An 18,379-nucleotide genomic window follows, 5' to 3' on the forward strand; every position below is an offset into this window, starting at 1 on the left:
CTAAACATTTAATAATTTTAGTACTGCTTAATCCATGTCAAGCTAACTTAACTTAGTCCCTAAAAGTTAGTCTAATTTGAGATATTATGGTGCCCCAAACACATTCTTATTGTTTTCTCTCTTATTTTGTATGTTTTGGGAGGATTTGAGATTGAAATGTTTTTTTTTTTTGGTCTAAAGGTAGAATTTTATTGAATTTAAATACGAACGGTTACATTTGCATCTTCTGTTAAAATATTAAAAAGAAATTCGGGACCTAACTCATCCCATCCAAGCCTCCCGCCAAGCTTAATTATGTGCGCCGCCACCACATGAGCTGCAAGATTGCATTGTTGAGGGGTAAAGCAGAACCTCACCAACTGGAACAAGCTCACCATCCTCCAAATATCTTGGAGATAAATATCAAAAGTCACATCAGTCATGACCTCCTTGTTAAGCATCTAAATCAATCCCTTTGAGTTTGATTCCATCACCAATCTAATTCCAGGCTCCATAACATCACTACCAATAATCATCTCCATCCCTTGCCTAATTGCCTCCGCCTTCGCCATGATTGCAGCAGCATTCCGTTCCCCACCCACCCCTCCCGCAAGCTTAGGTATCCCAACAAAGTCCCGAAGCACCCATCCAACCCCACCCACCTTCGTATCATTCCTACACTTCCAGATTCGCCATAAGCCAAATACCACCTGCTGCAATATTAAGTCTGCATCCTCCTCCTTCTCTAGTCGCTCCACTAATCTCTGCCAACCCTCCAAAAAAGCCGTCACCCCCATATACACCATATCCATTTGCAGTGACGTCTTAAACTAGAACGCACGATTGAACTCACACCAAAAGAAGAGGTGAGCCTCGGTTTCATCAGGCACACCACAAAGTTCCCACTTATTCACAACTCAAATCAGCCGTCGCTCCAAATTATGTTGAAATGTGTTATTTGAATTCATATTTATCGGTTTATAGAGTAGCAACCTAAATTGTTTTTAGATTTGCAAATCCTATTTGTCACCTTCACAATTAATGTCATAATTGTTGCCACCATCGTTAATGTGATGTACCATGAGCAAAAATGCATTGATATGACAAGATGGTTTGATTCGAGACAATGAGTAATATAGGCAAAATATTGTCAGAATTTGAAAATAAGTATTAAGTAATATGATATAAACACATTGTTTATTAACCATACAATTCAAATTATTGAATTCTATATAAACATGATTATTTGCCGTCACCGTAATAAAGCATCAGATGTTATCAAAACAATATTGTATCAAACCTTACTCTGTTTGCCTACTTTTAATATCTCCTCCCTCCTTTTTCTCTACCAACTTGTACTTCAATTTTGGCGGCCTTGGCCAATATGTTTCCCGCAAAAAGGTCAAAAAAAAAAAAAAAAAAAAAATCCATGAGTAAATGAGTTTCACGAGTGGAGCGCAGAGAGCGGGCCGTTGCTTATAATTTAAGAAAAACCGGACACAAAAAAAAAAAAAACAATTAATAATTTAATAAAGAAGAAATTAATAACAAATTTAGAATCCTTTCGGCTGATAAACGTTGAACAGATTGCGTCCAAGTTGTACACTGCTGGATCCGAGCTCGAAGATTCCTAAAATATTCCCCCAGTTGGCCATCGGCGATCTGGGTTGTCTTCTTTCGTCGCCTTCATTGCCCCCCGACCCAAAAGGGAATTCAAAAAAATTTTACTTGCCATTGTTGCAGAGAAGAGAGAGAGAGGGACGATTCTTCTTCTTCTTTCCGTTTCGATTTGTGGTAGAGAGAGAGAGGAGAGAGAGCATATGTGACATGATAAATGACATGAGTTGGTATGAGAAGCTGCGTTGTTGTTGTTCTTCTTCCAATCTCAGCCGCATAATTGCAGGCCTTTTAATCTTCATTCTTTATCATTCTTTCCAGTTAATCTCCAAGATTCCTATACACCCTGAAAAATAAAAAAACCCACCATTCAGAATTCCAAATTTTATTTGAATTAATCATTCAATTCAATTCTTTTCAAATCCCCATTTTCTTGGAAATTCCAATGGACCCGAAGGATCCGTTCTCTGCTGATTTCTTTGATGGTATGTTTTCTGCCTTTGAATAATTTGAAGCTGCATTTCAAATTTGGGTGGTTGTTATTTTTTATAAAGTTTGTTGCTTTTGGTCTGAAAATTGTGATATTTGTGTTGAGTAGGCTCTGTTTTGTCTCACATTGAGAGGCAACAGAATGTATGCCCTTCTGTTATTGTTATTGGTGGCGGTATATCAGGGATTGCTGCTGCCCGTATTCTCCATGATGCATCTTTTAAGGTCAGTGGTCTGCAACAATTAGTATTATCCCTCTGTGTATATGTGTGTGTATATGTGAATATGTTTAGAGCCCTAAAAAATTATTGAAAAATTGTATCTTGCTTGATTTCAGCAATGCCTTAACGTTATTATCATCATTTTGTTAGGTGTTTTTGCTCGAATCACGGGACAGACTTGGTGGCCGGATTCATACTGACTACTCATTTGGTTGTCCAGTTGATATGGGAGCATCATGGTAAATTCACTCTTTTGAACTTTGAGGAATTTAATACCTCCATTTTTTGCATGTACGCAGGGCTTTGGTTCCCGTGGCATTCATCTATTCTTTGTTTAATTTGTATGATCTATCTTATTCTTTTTGTATGATCTTTCATTGCCGCTGCTTGATTAAGATGAACCCCTGTCTCATTACATAGATTCATGTAAACATGGAAATGTTGAGAAATAAAAGAATTTCGTTAATGTGAATTTCCTAGGTTATGAGCGTTACTCTTGGAAATTACTAAGTGATGATACCCTGTGCTTGCCACATTTCTTTTGTCCTATGTTCTACTTGTTCCATATAGCCTACAACTGGTCATTACCTCAAGCCATCGCTTACTCTTTAAGCATAGAAGCTTGTTCAATGTGGACTAAACAAAGAAAGAACCTTTCTTTCTCTAGCCACTATTATATGGAAGCAAGTAGAAAAATTTGGATTTGCTTGCTGAGCCACCCATAAGATAAAAATTCTGTCTTGTGTTAACGTTTATGAATCCCACCCACTATTATATAAAAGTAGAACATTTTTTGGATATGTTAACACGTATGCTCTATGTTCTGTATTTGAATCCTATTTACTATTTGCTTGCAAATGCGTTCAAGAATCTGCATGCACACTCACAAGCAATCACAAAGGCAAGAAACTGTAAATTGTAGATGTTATTACAGAAAATGAAATGACATTGATGATTTCGATAGCCAAATGCGATTTATCAAAATTTTATGTTTGTTTTCTTCTCTCGTCTATTTTATTCGTCAACATGAACTCTGCTTCTTTTATTATAAATTGGGTCTTGGAGTATGTACGCTTGTCTCATTGTTCAATGAAATCCTTCCTACTAAACGTTTAACTAGAGGTTTTCAAAAGCTGCTGTCCCTTCTAGTTGTGCATTGCATTTGAAGAACCGAAGCAGTTTAACTTAGGTTGATGGCTTATTAACTAATAGTCCAATATTGTTTCAATTTTATTTCAGGCTACACGGTGTTTGCAATGAGAATCCTTTGGCTCCACTGATACGCCGCCTAGGACTTACTTTATACCGTACAAGTGGTGACGACTCTGTGTTGTATGACCATGATTTGGAAAGGTAAGCACATCCTTGATTATTTACTTTCCTTCTGAATGGACTAGAGATTTATACTCGTATATGTGTTGAGCACAAGTTTGAAAGGGTAGACATGTCTTCCTTTTATCTAATTGATAAAAATTAATTTAATCTTAGGATGTCTTATTTATTGGGAATGTTCCATTTAATGTCATTGGAAGTGAGATTAGTATCACTTTCACTGCTTCACATAACCCCATTAAGTTCCTTATGTATTTATTATATTTTACAATTTTCATCGTTGAGGTAGCAGAACAAATTGAATTCAGGCTTTAACTTTTGCATTCTTCAAATTTTGAAGTAGTGACCATTTTTTTTGTAATCAGTTCAGTCTGAACTATTGTTTTTACGTTCCAGCTTTGCACTTTTTGATATGGATGGCCGTCAAGTTCCTCAAAAGATGGTCGTTGAAGTTGGTGATACTTTCAAGAAGATTCTCAAAGGGGTAAGAAGACTGCAATCTGGGTTCTTTGATTTTTTGGGTAATTATGAATCCAGCTCAGCTGCAATCTGCAAACTAACTTTTCTTATTTTATTTCTCTAGACTGAGAAAGTAAGGATTGAGAATTCTGATGACATGTCCGTCTGTCAAGCAATTTCTGTAGTGATGGATAGGCATCCTGAATTAAGGTATTAGAAACAAAGTAAATTAGGACACATGGTATTGTATTATGCTTCATTCTTTGATCTATTAGTCTTACTGATTTAACTCCCAACACATCTAGACAAAAAGGACTTGCTCACGAAGTGTTACAATGGTACATATGTCGAATGGAAGCATGGTTTGCTGCTGATGCAGATGTAATATCGCTAAAAAACTGGGATCAGGTTAGTTCAATACCTAAACTTTTAGCTTTATTGCGGGCAAAAAACTATAGGCGCAATTCCCCCTTGACTCGATCTTAAATTGAATTATGGAATTCTATACCAGAGCTGCGGAACTAACGACTCTATAGAATTACCAACTTTTACACGAATTTTCACTCTTTTGGGCTGGTCTCCTTACAATTGTTTCCTCTTTGTTAAATACCTTGGGAGTTGGGAGAGAGTTCTCTAATTGGGAATGAATTGTATTGAGCCAGATAATTGATGGTTGGATGCATTTTAGTCTAGCTACCTTTGAGTTATCTATTAATGAAGGCTTACAAGTTGAGGGTACTTGTTGTAAAGGAGCATGTTCTATCTGGTGGTCATGGACTTATGGTGCAAGGCTATGACCCAATAATAAAGGCTCTTGCAAAAGATATTGATGTACGCTTGAATCACAGGTATGTGTCTTGTACCATAATTGACAAATGCTTTTGCTTAAGTTGGTGTGGTGTGGTGTGGTGTGGTGTGAGTGTATTGTGATTTGTAAGCTATGCAAACAAAAAACTGACATAATTCCCTTGTGCTAGCAACATATATACATTTTGTTGAGGTCAAAGACAGTAAATCTGATTCTGAACTTACATCTTTGCTGTGATTCCCTCAAATTATAAATATAGTTTATTCATTCCTTGACAACCTTTGTTGCATGGATTAGCTTGTTTATATTACAACAACAACAAAGCCTTATCCCACTAAGTGGGATTGAGCTTGTTTATATTAGATTTTGAATATCGTTTCGTTAGGGCCTACAAGTTCCAAACAATGGGGCTTCTTTGAGTTTGGGTTGTACTTCTACTTTGCTCATATTTACTGGGTGATAACTAGAATATGGTGGCTGGCTTTCTGGTTTTGCCTAAATCTACTCCATCTTCAGTCCTAACAGATTCAGATATCTAGTCCTAAATTTGACTTTTAATGATAGGATATAATTTTGAAATATGCAATCTATATTATTACAGTATTGGCTCTCCAAAGAGATATTTGACACTAGAGTCTTCTATGTAAGACAGTTTATTAGATTTTTTTATTCAACCAATCATGATAAAGACAACTCGAATCTCTAATAAGAAGAGAGCTGGTACAAGTCTCTTTTAAAACAGTCGAAACAAAAGCCTATGGCATATCCGTATGAGTGCCTCATCCTCAAGGCTCAGATGGTGTCTATGTTGGTTATGACAGTTTTAGGTCTGGATGGATGTATAACACAAAAGGTTGTACTTTCTTGTCTCTTCACTTGAACTTGAATTGTCACTGCTTATTCTTAGTGACAATTACAAGTGAAGTTGTGTGGTTTTATAGTCAAGTAAGCCAATTTATAAGTCCTAGACTAACAATCTCCCCCATTTGGCTTACCTTGACAAAACCACACGCCTATCAACCTCACTTGCATACACTCAAGCCTCAACTACCCAAACTGAACCAAGTGTGCCTTCAAAACGCAAAGAAGCATCTCTGGCAGAACCGTTAGATTTCAACAGTTAGAAACCAATAACACTTGGTTTGTTTATCAAGCAAGGACTCATGCCCCATGAAATTCCTAATACATTCTCCATTCGAAACATCACTTCTGCTATTGTCTGTACTTGCAAAACTTAACAAGATATAAATGTCCATTTTCCAACCAGAGGTATTGCATATGGTGGTGCTATCCACACACCCATTTTTACCTCTCACACACACCTCTCGATTTTCGGCTGTCTGATCGAATGAATTGAAGATCAATGGACAAAAATTGAGAAAGGTGTGTGGGAGGGAAAGAGGTGTGTGAATAGCATTACCCTTTTGCATATATTATGGTTCACTGTTGAAATCTGCTCTTTATTATCTTGAAATATCAATGCTTTGGTTACATTGTGTATTTAAGTTTGTAGTTTGGTTTTCAACTTGTGTGATAATTGATAACACATTAGTAGTGTTATATATATATATATATATATATATATATAACTATTAGGTATTAGTTTGTGTGTGTGTGTGTGTGTGTGTGTGTGTGAGAGAGAGAGAGAGAGAGGGAGAGAGGTGGTAGGAGGTAGCCAGATGGGTCATGATATTAAAAATGGTTTGCTAAGAAGCATACAAAGTTGTAAGGCAGAATTGCACGGATCTTCCATGTGGTCACAGGATTGTCTCAAGCAGTGTTAATTTATATCCAAGTGCATATGGGGCAAACACTCTTGGTTAAAAAAACACGTCAAATCATGGTCCAAAAGGTCACTTAAAGTCTATTTTTCGCCCCTACATGTGAGTGTCGTGTGCAAAAGACTAGGGTATGATTAACAACATTTTCATCACATGGCACACATTAAGACAAAACCTATGATCACAAGGATGATTATACATTTTGGCCAGATTTTGAAGTTATTATTTGTACTCAGTTATCCATAGCTGTGCTGTAATATATTTGAACATTCAGCTTTTATCAGCTTTGGTTGAGCTGACAGTTTCCTTCGTCCGTAAATAATCTATGAAATTATCTTCGCTTGGATTAAGTTTTCATTGAGTTCGAAAATACTTTGATTATTGTGATGGTTTATATAAAGACAAATTCAGACTTCTTCTAGTCAGTATTACCAATCCTTTTGTGAACGTATCCTTTTTGTGACTTAGGGTGCAACCTCTTACAAGAACTTATGCTTTTTGAGTTCCCAAAAGTAAGATAATGAAGTTATGAAATTCTCACATTCTTCAGTTAGAATACATTTTTAATTTTTGTGATTCTTGATAAGCAGGGTGACGAAGATATTGTATGGGTCTAATACGGTGATGGTCACAATTGAAGACGGAAGAAACTTCATTGCTGATGCGGCTATAATAACAGTACCCCATGGGATTCTTAAAGCCAATTTGATTGAGTTCGAACCCCAGTTGCCTGAGTGGAAAGTTGCTGCAATTTCTGATCTTGGTGTGGGCAATGAAAATAAAATTGCCTTGCGATTTGAGAAAGTTTTCTGGCCAAATGTAGAGCTCTTGGGTATTGTTGCACCAAATTCTTATGGATGTGGTTATTTTCTCAATCTTCACAAGGTCACAGGCCATCCAGTCCTCGTATATATGGCCGCTGGAAGGTTTGCATATGACCTTGAAAAACTAACAGATGACGCTGCTGTTAATTTTGTGATGTTGCAGCTTAAGAAGATGATGACTGATGCCACTGAACCAGTAAGTTCATTATTTCCAGATGTTTCTCAGTTTTCGGTCAATCTCAGTATTTTCTCGGTAACTAAAATAGTGACAGAGTCCTGATAATATCAACCAATTGGATAAAAATTTCGTCTCAAGTAGGTGTTCAGGAGTCGATGGATACAAAAACTGTGGACTTAACTTTGGTTGGTCTCTGTTACAGGTTCAATATCTGGTATCACGATGGGGAACAGACGTGAATTCCCTTGGATGTTACGCGTTGGATTTGGTTGGAAAGCCAGGAGATATATACGAGCGGCTTCGGGCACCTTTGGGTAATCTATTTTTTGGTGGGGAAGCTGTTAGCATGGACCACCAAGGATCTGTACACGGAGCTTACTCCGCAGGAGTTATGGCTGCTGAGAACTGTCAGCGGCATCTGTTACAGGAACTCGGAAATTTGGAGACCCGTCAGCATGCTTACCTTAGGGATGAAGTGCTTGAAGGAACAGTTCCCATCCAAATCTCAAGGATGTGAATCATTCTGGTACATGAATGAATGATAGGATTTACAATTTCAAAGTTGTTGATCTAATTTAATTTTTTGGATTGATCAAGGAACCCTCCTTTGCAATGTTTTGAGAAAACACCTATATGTTACAACTTACAACTGGGGCGAAGAAAACCCGAAGACCTGAGTCTCTTCCTCTACCTTTTCTCCTCCTTTCTCTGTAACCTTTTGTTAACCCTAAAAACTACCAAGCCTGCGTGGCACGCAAACCAAGTAATTAATAAGCTAACTACGTCCTTCGGTTGTATGTGTGGCGTGCCAACTTGTCGGTCGAGCTCGGCCAACGAGTAGAATGTGTTGATGTCGTGTTGGGCGCTGCTGACTTCTTGATCCTGCGACTGTGGCCAAGGAAGGAATACGTCTTGGCCTTTGGGTTATAGAGCCTAAAGATAGGCTGCTAGTTTTGAGAAGTTCAATATCAAATTCGGCTTTCAATATGCCGAATATAGTAACCTGTAACACCTCACTTTGCCGAGAAGGCTAGTGAGATGACCCATGCCAATAAGGACTTGAAAATCCCTCTTGATCGAGACTTGGATAGATAATTAGTCGACCTCGACGCAATGCTGTTTATCCAAACTGAAGGTGCTTCGCGGTCTGCTGATTCTACAGCAAAAGTGTTGTTTATCCAAATTGAAGATGTTACTGGTTGCCTTCACAGTGCTGTTTATCCAAACTGAAGATGTGTTGGCGGAAAAAGAAAATAAAAATCTCAAAGTTGTTGAGAGGTTTTGTGTAGAGCGAGAGTTTGCGCAGGGCCGTTTGTGTGTTGAATTAGAGGGGGCTTGAATGTTGTTCACGACTATGTATTTAAAAGTAAATGTTGTGTGGCGCGGCCAGATAATTTTGTAGAGTCCAACTACAACTCTAATTCCCTGAATTGAACTTGATCCGCGTCAGAAGCCAAGGCATATCCTTCAAATTGATCCATGGGATTTGTTCGTAGACCTTTCAAACTTAATAAAAGTTAGGCTTATCACATCACATTAGAAACCAAACCCATCTAGGCTTATTTCATAATCTTTACCATCAAAATCTTTACCAATGCATGCATCCTGATCCCCACCAAAGCCAAAATATCCAAATCAGCTTGAATTGTGCTGCCATGTTGCCAGTTGGAAATACATATCTCATCCCTCATAGTAAATTATTATTAAAAGATAATTATGATAAAACACCATAACATTATCCTTTAATAATAACAAAATAAATTATCTCCACTTTTCATCTGACGATATGAAACTATGCTCACTCAACAGTCTTGATTGCACGGACCGATGATGTAAATTTGGGTCCAAACACCTTCGTTTCAGCAACTCTCAACAAAACCCATGCATGTCGAGTTTGACCTCCCATGGAAGTGCGAAACCTAACGGTACTCATACAAGAAGTGCGAGTACGAGCTCGACAAATTGAAGCAAGTTAAGAAGGGGCAGCTCATTCCACTCATGATTAATGAGTTTGTGGTTAATTGTTTAGCATTGTGTTTAGGCGTTATTGTTTCAATGGATGTGAGGGCAGAGTCGGGTGGTGGAGGACAAAGAGCGGGTTTACAAGGTCAACGTTCTACTACAATTGTGTTGGCGTTGATATTTGGTAGATATTGTTGACATGATATTAATATTTGATACAAATACACTAATATCAAATATCGTCATTTGCAATTGTTCTCGTCGTTATGGGTATTTAGTGTGCCATTTGACTCGCTTGTAACATAACACCAACTTTGACTTTTAAGGGCCCGTTTGGTAGGTTAAATGAGATTGTACCTTTGGGAAATGATTGGATAGGTAGAGACTTGTAAGACAAGATTTGTAGCTTATGTATAAAGATAGGTTAGATAATACATTCTACTGTGAATTCATAACCCATTATGTTTAGTTATATCTATCTCACATTCTGATACAACAAACAACAAACTGGACTCAAGGCCATTTTAATTGGCCACGCCTTATCCCATCCAGCCTACTAAACAGGGCCTAACTGTTTGCGATAAAATCGAACTCCTATGTAACCTAAGTCCCTTAGGGTGCGTTTGTTTGCACTCGTTAGCCTTCATTGGACTAGACAAGATTGAAGATCTGTCTAGTACCGTGTTTGTTACTCAACGCGGATTAGCTTTAATGGTACTAGTCGGGATACGCGTCGACTAAGGGCCTCACTAGAAGTTCTTAGCGAGACCCCCGCAAAACCATGGGATTGCTAAGTCCTTCGTCTTATCTCGTATGTTCCTGCACTTTGCATCCTCTCTCTCCCTTCCTCTATCTCTTTGAACCGACAACCCAGATTCTGATCAATGTCGGCACCACCCACTCCTCTTCGTCAAGGTGACAGAACACTCCTTGGGTAGTGGATCAATTAGAAAAGGGAAAGTTTATTTGATTATCGCGATCAATTGAGGGCTGGGGTTGACGATGGTGGCCCGAACGATGGGACCTTCGAAGGTTGGGTTTGAAGACTGAGTTCGAAGACTGGCGGCCCAAAGGCTAGGGTCGACCACGGCTGCACGAAGGTGAGGAAGATGGATCTGTAACGCCATCAATTGGATTTATTGATTTGTGGTTGTGGCGACGGCGTCATTCAATTTGGGGAGCAACACAATTTCTGGGCTCACATTTCAGAACCTCACATAACAATGGACAAAAGGATTACAATACAATTTTTTACCCAATTTTTTTTTATTGGGTGGCTTTGTGAGAAATTTATTATTATGTTTTAATTCTGATAAATTGTTTGGTTTTGGTTTGAATTGGGCAAGTAGAGAAAAGTGGATTTAGTTAATTTCAATTTTCCTTCTATAATGAATCTAGGTTGGTTAGTTTTTGATGTCGTATTATCAAATTCATTTGTTGTGATTGTCCAAATAGGTTTATTTTTCATTGATTTTTATTATCCTGCTTCTTAGTCTGACACTGCACCAAACGCTTCACTAAGCTAGTTCAACTTAGTCTAGTCTAAGCCAGTCTAGCTTACCTCTGAAGCTAGTCCAGTCCGATACGGCCCAGTGCAACAAACGCACCTTTAATAAACTAGGAATACTACACTATCAATTACATAATAGACAATAAATAATAATTGATAAGTTTTTTATTATTAGATGACGTGGTATCAATATGAAATTACAATTAATTAATAAGAAAACCAATAAAGAATAAAACTGAATAAAATAAAAGTAGAAGAATATTAAAAAAAAAACAATCTGTAGTCGTCAGGGAGGGGGAAACACATCCCGCCCTTTATCCACTTGCAACCAATCTCTTACGAAATCAAAGCAGTTTTTTAAAACAAATACCAATCGAGAATGTGAATTGACAAAGCAGCAACTTCATGATGATTCTATTCTTACTCTCTGCTACTTCACAGCCTAAAGTCAATATCTATCTTAACATTATCAAACATTATGTTAAAAATATGAAATGACATATAATCTATGGATAGTCCCATTTAAAAAAAAATAATTTTCCTTAACATTTCTCTTCATATAAAACTTCTGACACACGCAACAATGATTGAGAAAGTCAAGGATGATCACCAATATACTATATTATGAAATATTATGAATCAATCAACGATATCAGGACAAATATATTGTAATTGATTAGATTCCTATCCTGCATTATAAGCTGTCAACTAGTACCTAGTTAGTAGGAATTGATTGTAAACATATAGCTATTTATAGTAGTATAAATTGTACCGAGATTCATTCAATGAGAATCCGTCAATCACAATCTTCTAAAATTCACAACAATTAATCAAGCTATCAGCCTTTTAATATTTCAATAAGTAATCAAAACAAAACTCTAAACCCTAAATGTTCATTCTTCACAGCTTTGGAGTGCAAAACTTCGGTTCTCTATAATTTCCTGAAAATCTTGATTGAAAGCCTCCACATCACCAGACCCCACACTAACCCTCAATTTTCTTCCAAAATATAATTTTCATTCTTCGTATCATTTTGTAATAGATTAGAATATATCATATTCCAGCACTTATTATTTTTGAATTTGCAATAATTTATTTTCGTTTCTGTTGATATTTTATATCAATTGATCGAAAAGGGCAGTAGGTTCTGATGGCATGAGGACTTTAAACAAAAAGGTAGTCATGTTGTGAAAATTGTAAGAGCAGTTCCACCCTAGCCTAATAGGCTAGCACCCAGCTTGAAAAATGGATCGGTCTCTCCTTTTTTTGCTCCACCCCAGCCTAATAGGTTGGCACCCAGCCTAATAGGCTAGCACCCAGCCCAAGCTAGGCCATAGGTCGGCCCATAATCGACAGATCCATGGGACAGCCTATCCGACGCCATGCTGACGCCATCGTGGCATTAGAGGGACAAGGACGGGAGGACGAAGTGGAAGACGCGGCCCTGGGTGCACTTGACGCCCTGCCATTAGCAGTAGTCGAAGTGTTCATTGAGGGAGTAGAGGAGCTTGATGTTGAGGTCAGCTTGGGATTTGAAGGACAGGAGGGTGGCAGTGGGAATGTAAGGGAAGTGGAGGGGTGGACGGCGGTAGCGACAAAGGAAGAAGGGTGGAGATGTAGAAATTAAAATAATTTTAATAATAATATTATTATTTTATTTTATTAAAAAAATCAGAAAATAAAAGTCATATTATTATTTTATATAAAAATTAATAAAATTTTAACAAAATTGACTAGGTTATTTAATTAGTTTTAGGGATGGAGATGCATTTGGCCAATTCAACTGTTCATGAAGTCTATCATTGTTCACTGAGTAGATTAAATAGGTTGGGTGCCATCGCATTTTTTAAGGGTAGACTTGTTATAAAGAAACAAGCCTATGTGCCTCCCTCTCACGTTCACTCCCACACTTCCAGATTTTACGTTAGATTTATTTTTATTTAATCTTTCCAAGTCTCAATTTTATTTTATTGGGTATTTATAATCCGTTTATTGATTGAAATTCTCCGCATCACTCTTAATTAGGACACTTGGATATTATAGAATCTAAAGGTTAAAAAGAAGTGAAAAAATAAGAAGTAGATTAAGGGGTGGTGCTATCTCCACAATCATTTTTACTTCTTACTCACTACTCTCAATTTTCGATCGTCGATCGAATAAATTGAAGAAAATTAATAGAAATTAAATAGTGAGGGGCTATTCCTCCTGGAACAAAAGGATCAAAACCCTCCACCTGCTGGCCATATTTCTTAGTATCATCTTGATATTCGTTGTTAAACCGTTTTTTACTGGGTGAAAAGTAAAAAGAGGTGTGTAAAAAATACTATCTTAAATTAAATTCAACCGGGGCTTAAAGATTTTGGCCTGTGAATCAAATAGATGCGCGATGCGGTTGTTGAATGTACGCCTCCCTGACAATGACTATATTTCTATTTTACTAGATCTTTGATTCCACTTTAACAACAGAGAAAGAACATGAAACAGTCTTTGATTGATTTCTTAGAACTTCCCTCACTTGTCACCTTCTGTAGTCAGAACCATTGAACCGACGACAATAACTTTTGATACGAACAGTGATTTACGTGAAGACTAACGGTTAAACTATTAATTAAGCTTTGAATCTTAACCTAAAATAAAATATCACCGTCCCATCTTGAACGATATGTACAATGACTAGTAGAGAATTATTTGTACAGAATATAGAAAATTATACTCAAAACAACCATGAGAAAATCCTGATTCAGCCGCCAAAGTAACGTAACTTGAAAACTTTGTCAAAAACTAAGTTCATTTAACTGACGTCTAGAGACACTGAACCTAATATAAAAGCTGCCACAACGACTATGGGGATGTTGTTATAGCTGGCGTCTATGGGCATGCACCACTACGTGCAAATCAAGGCGATCTACTTAGCCCAACCACTGGATGTGCAAAACCCCACCCATATGTCGCTAAATCTGGTCGCCTATCGATGCGCCGATCCGACAATATTGACGAGGAAGAAAAACAGTAAACAGAGAGCAGAGTTTGCCGAGATGCAAAGAATAATGAGGGTGTTAGACGAGAAATAAAAGGACAATGCATGAAACGAAAACTTGAAAGTTAAACGACACTTTTATTTACTCTTTATATAAATCCCATATGAATTTCTTTCACGTCTCTTCTATCATCCTTTCTTCACCATTCAAAATGAAATTATTATTTCACCAAAAAAAAAAAAGAAATTATTATTGAAGGAACCATCAAATAATAATAAACATAATATGCATGCATAATAGTGGCAGAGCCAGCATGGGTCATTGGTTGTCCTTGATCTCAACAACTTCAAGAACCTTATGCATATTTGTTTGTGTATTCTATTTGACCCCTATAAAAAATTAAGGCAGACCAAATTATAACTTCCTCCTCCTATTTCTATTTTCTTCTATCATATTTATCTTCATTTTCTCTCTTCTTGTGTACGACTTTACTGTGTGCACCATCTGCTCGATGAAATACCTTAGTTGACAAGCTTTGACAGTCTACAACACTATTCCACAATATCCTATATCCACCCTCGATAAGCATCTACAAATAATAGTAGTTGTCGACATATGTTGGTATAAGCCTTCAGCATATGTTGGCAAGAAATGACACGTGCCTACTAGGTGCTCCACGAAATGGCCTAATGAAATTTTTTTGTTGATATTATACCCCTATTATTTAAAAATCATGACTACATCACTGGTACATAAACTCCATGTATAAAACTAATTGTGCTTACTTTCAAAAGTTCAAACGTGGAATTTTCTAAGGTTTTCAGTAAGTAATTTCAATCTTTGCTCATTCTATTTGAATTAATTTGCACATGCATGCCATACATGTCGACTAGATAGTGTTTTTGGTCCGATTCTAATTTTTTTTTTTTTTTCCAATGAAGCAGATGCCGGTTAAGAACAAATGTGCGAAGTCGTTAATTTAAACGTTTAACAATCCATCAGTCAAGGAATAATATGAGCAGGAAACCTTAAAATAAAATAAAGAGAGAGAAAAATCAAAGATATGAACCCCAGTCAAGTGGAGAAGTCCTATCAATAACTCATTCGTTCTCTGTAGGCTGCAACCTAATAGTTAAAAATTAAAAGTTATAAAGTTAAATTTAAAGTAAAACTATTCTCGATATTAAATATCATCCTCAATACATATTAAATAAGATTCAAATATAGCGTTTAAATTCAAATACCTAGTTATATATGACTATTCGAGTTGAATACAAAATCAAATATGACTTTACACTTAACTCTAAGGTCACATATGGTTTCTATTTTTCTAATACGTCGGAGAAAGATTGAGTCAATTTGAAGTTAAAAATTGTTTTTAACTTTAGCTTTTAGCGTGCTTTAAAGATAAACTTTAATCCCAAATAGCTTCTTTTTCTTTTCTTTTTTCGCGGAAGCCTCTGTCAATGTGCTATAAACTCAATCTTATATATATATATATTTTTTTTCTTCTGACCCAAATATTATTTGTTGTTTGACGTATTCTTCGCACTCTAATGTAAATAATACGAGTATTTTATAAGTGAGAAGCAAAGGCACGAAAAAAAACCTTTTAATGATTTTAGCTAAATCCTAAAGATGAAAATCACACAATATAATTTTAAGGGCATTAAATGTCACATGTTATTTTTTGTGCAAAACATAATACGTGACATTTATTAAAGTGAAAGATTCAAATACAAAGTTAATACAAAAAGTTGCTAGCTGTTTTTATTAAATTAATTAACTTGAACTACAAAATACAATGCAATAACTTGAGGAGATATTATTAGGTGGTATTGCTGAGTCGTAGTACATCTCCCCATATGGTTCTCAATTTGTACTACTAATACACATCATCAACAAACTTAAAATCCTGTCGTTTAGCAGATAACACTACGTTAAAGAATTCCCCTTTTGTTAATCTTTGTGGCTACGTCGTCGCCTCCTTGACATTTGACCACCTCCTTTCCGGTGGCAGGGCAATGAAAGTGCAGGAAAATGATACAATAGTGATGAATCGAGGCGCTTCCTGGCTGTTTTCCTTAAACTCAAGCAGTGGCTTGGCTTCCACCATCGCAACCGTCAGTCCGTCAGTCCGTCAGTCAAGCTTTTGGGTGGCGCCGGGCACATAGTGATTAATCTTGTTTTTGGTTTGTAACGACAGAATTAACGGTATCAACTTATGTATATTAGTTGTACACATGGGGAAATTTGAGTGGAAATGTATTATCCCAGGCAGCAATGCTAGCTGGTGGTACTATATCACAGTATAATTTCTCAGCAAGGCCCGCTGTTAGATTATCTCATGATTGAAAATATAAAGCCCTTGTACTAGAAATGAGTTTTAGCAAATTGAAAATAATTATAAATATAGGAAAATAGTACTAAAAACGTGTGTTAAATTTCTATTTTCTTTTTGCCGTCTAAGAAATTAGTACATTAAGCTTTGAACAGTTCAATGTGGTTGGTTTCTTTTACTTAGTTAAAGCAATTTAAAAAAAAATATTATTATTGTTACCGAAAGTGTTCAAATCTATTACAGTAATTTAAGGGATGGAGGCTTTTCGACCTTGGATGCATGATAGAAACCCAACATCTTATGCACGGGCTATGTATTCACTTACTCAATTTTTTTATACTGTTTTGCTACATATATATGGCACTTACTCGAATTTTTCATGATTGAAGGAATATTGTTTTGCTAATAAAAATTTGACTTTTTCTTTAATAGGGTATAATATTTTTATGATTTTTTTAACAAAAATTGGATGGTTAGTAACAAAGACAAACATGATGGCTAAATTTGTCAAATTGAAAACATATGTACTAAAATGGCCAAAGCTATAACACAGACCATTTTAACATTTAAGCCTACAATAAAAATTACATTTTGAAACTTCATGATCCATTTTGACGAGGAATATCCTACTAAACTTGTACAATGTTAAATGTATTTAAACCTATATTTTATTGGGGCATTTTGATCACAAAAGAAAATCCCCTACTATAAAATCAAGTCCAATTTCATTTGATTTGTTAGTATGCACGTTTTGCCTCTTAAAATAAAACTAAAAATATATTTATTTGTTAAATTTGAATTTTAAAATGCCTTAATCTATTTTCCAATAAAAATATTTTAAAAATCCATATACAACAAATAGGATAAGTTTATCAAGTATAAATAAAAAAACATTGTGAGTGGTAGCTAAAAAAGCTAAAAACCTGTAATGTAGATAATATAATTAATCTGTAACGAAGGTATATAAAGCATATGAGATAGGCTATGAACCAAAAACCTATGTTATAGGTAAACAAAAAAAAGTATTATCTACCTCCAGATATACGCTACTATATAGGAAGCAAATACTTTATACCTATAAAGCATCTGTACTCTACTTACCATATAACAAAATTATGTCTACCTCTACCTTTTGTATTATACATATACGTAGTATGTAGGTATATACGAAAAAAAATAAAGAAAATGCATTTGCTAATCCTAACGATTTTACTTATATGTTGAAAAGTATGTATAAACAAACAAAAAATTGAGGAAGAAATTAATAGTGAAAGCCTACAATTATATACACACAAACAGAAAATTGAGGAATATATATATATATATATATTTTTTTTTAGGGGTTTTTGAACTTTAATCCCTCAAGAAGATTAAAATTTAAAAAAAAAACCTTGTGTTAGATTAAATATTGATTTTAGTCCCTAATATGCCCTTAATTCAAAATAATTAATGTGCATTTTATTTAATGCCTCCCATTAAATATTTAAATTTATTAATAAACAAATTTTAATTTATTTTTTGACCAAAAAAGAGTTTTTTAATTTATTAATTTTATTTAACATTCTTCAAACTTGAAAGACTCAATAAATGTACCTAAATGTTAGTACCGAAATATATTATATTGAACTAATATATTTAAATGTTAGTACCGAAATGTATGTATCTAAATATATGCACTGAAATGTATTAATATTAAATTAATGTACCTAAATGTATGTACCGAAATGTTAGTACCGAAAATGTATTATATTGAATTAATATACCTAAATGTTTGTATCGAAATGTATGTACCAAAATGTGTGTACCTAAATGTATGCACCGAAATGTATTATAATGAATTTAATATACCTAAATGAAGAAGATAAAGTACATCAAAATATATTGTATAACAAAAATTAGT

At 35.6% G+C, this 18,379-nt stretch overlaps 1 protein-coding gene across 1 annotated transcript; it reads left to right on the top strand.

Moving 5' to 3' along the window:
• The first annotated feature begins 1,487 nt into the window (after nt 1–1,487).
• Nucleotides 1,488–8,378, top strand: LOC103444375 (polyamine oxidase 5). Its single transcript, XM_029108653.2, has 10 exons — nt 1,488–2,081; nt 2,195–2,310; nt 2,457–2,545; nt 3,546–3,659; nt 4,035–4,122; nt 4,222–4,307; nt 4,403–4,505; nt 4,848–4,945; nt 7,277–7,706; nt 7,891–8,378. Exons 1-10 carry the CDS (start codon nt 2,042–2,044, stop codon nt 8,203–8,205), a joined length of 1,479 nt encoding a protein of 492 aa, XP_028964486.2. The 5' UTR covers nt 1,488–2,041; the 3' UTR covers nt 8,206–8,378.
• The last annotated feature ends 10,001 nt before the right edge of the window (nt 8,379–18,379 follow it).

Source organism: Malus domestica, chromosome 09 (assembly GCF_042453785.1).
Source record: "Malus domestica chromosome 09, GDT2T_hap1".
Taxonomy (NCBI): domain Eukaryota; kingdom Viridiplantae; phylum Streptophyta; class Magnoliopsida; order Rosales; family Rosaceae; genus Malus; species Malus domestica.

Excerpts from the sequence above, each read along its gene's own strand:
- LOC103444375 (XM_029108653.2), top strand. The coding sequence starts at position 2,042 with ATGGACCCGAAGGATCCGTTCTCTGCTGATTTCTTTGATG. Across the intron at positions 2,082-2,194 it reads CTCTGCTGATTTCTTTGATG|GCTCTGTTTTGTCTCACATT; the intron begins GTATGTTTTCTG and ends TGTGTTGAGTAG. Across the intron at positions 3,660-4,034 it reads TATGACCATGATTTGGAAAG|CTTTGCACTTTTTGATATGG; the intron begins GTAAGCACATCC and ends TTTACGTTCCAG.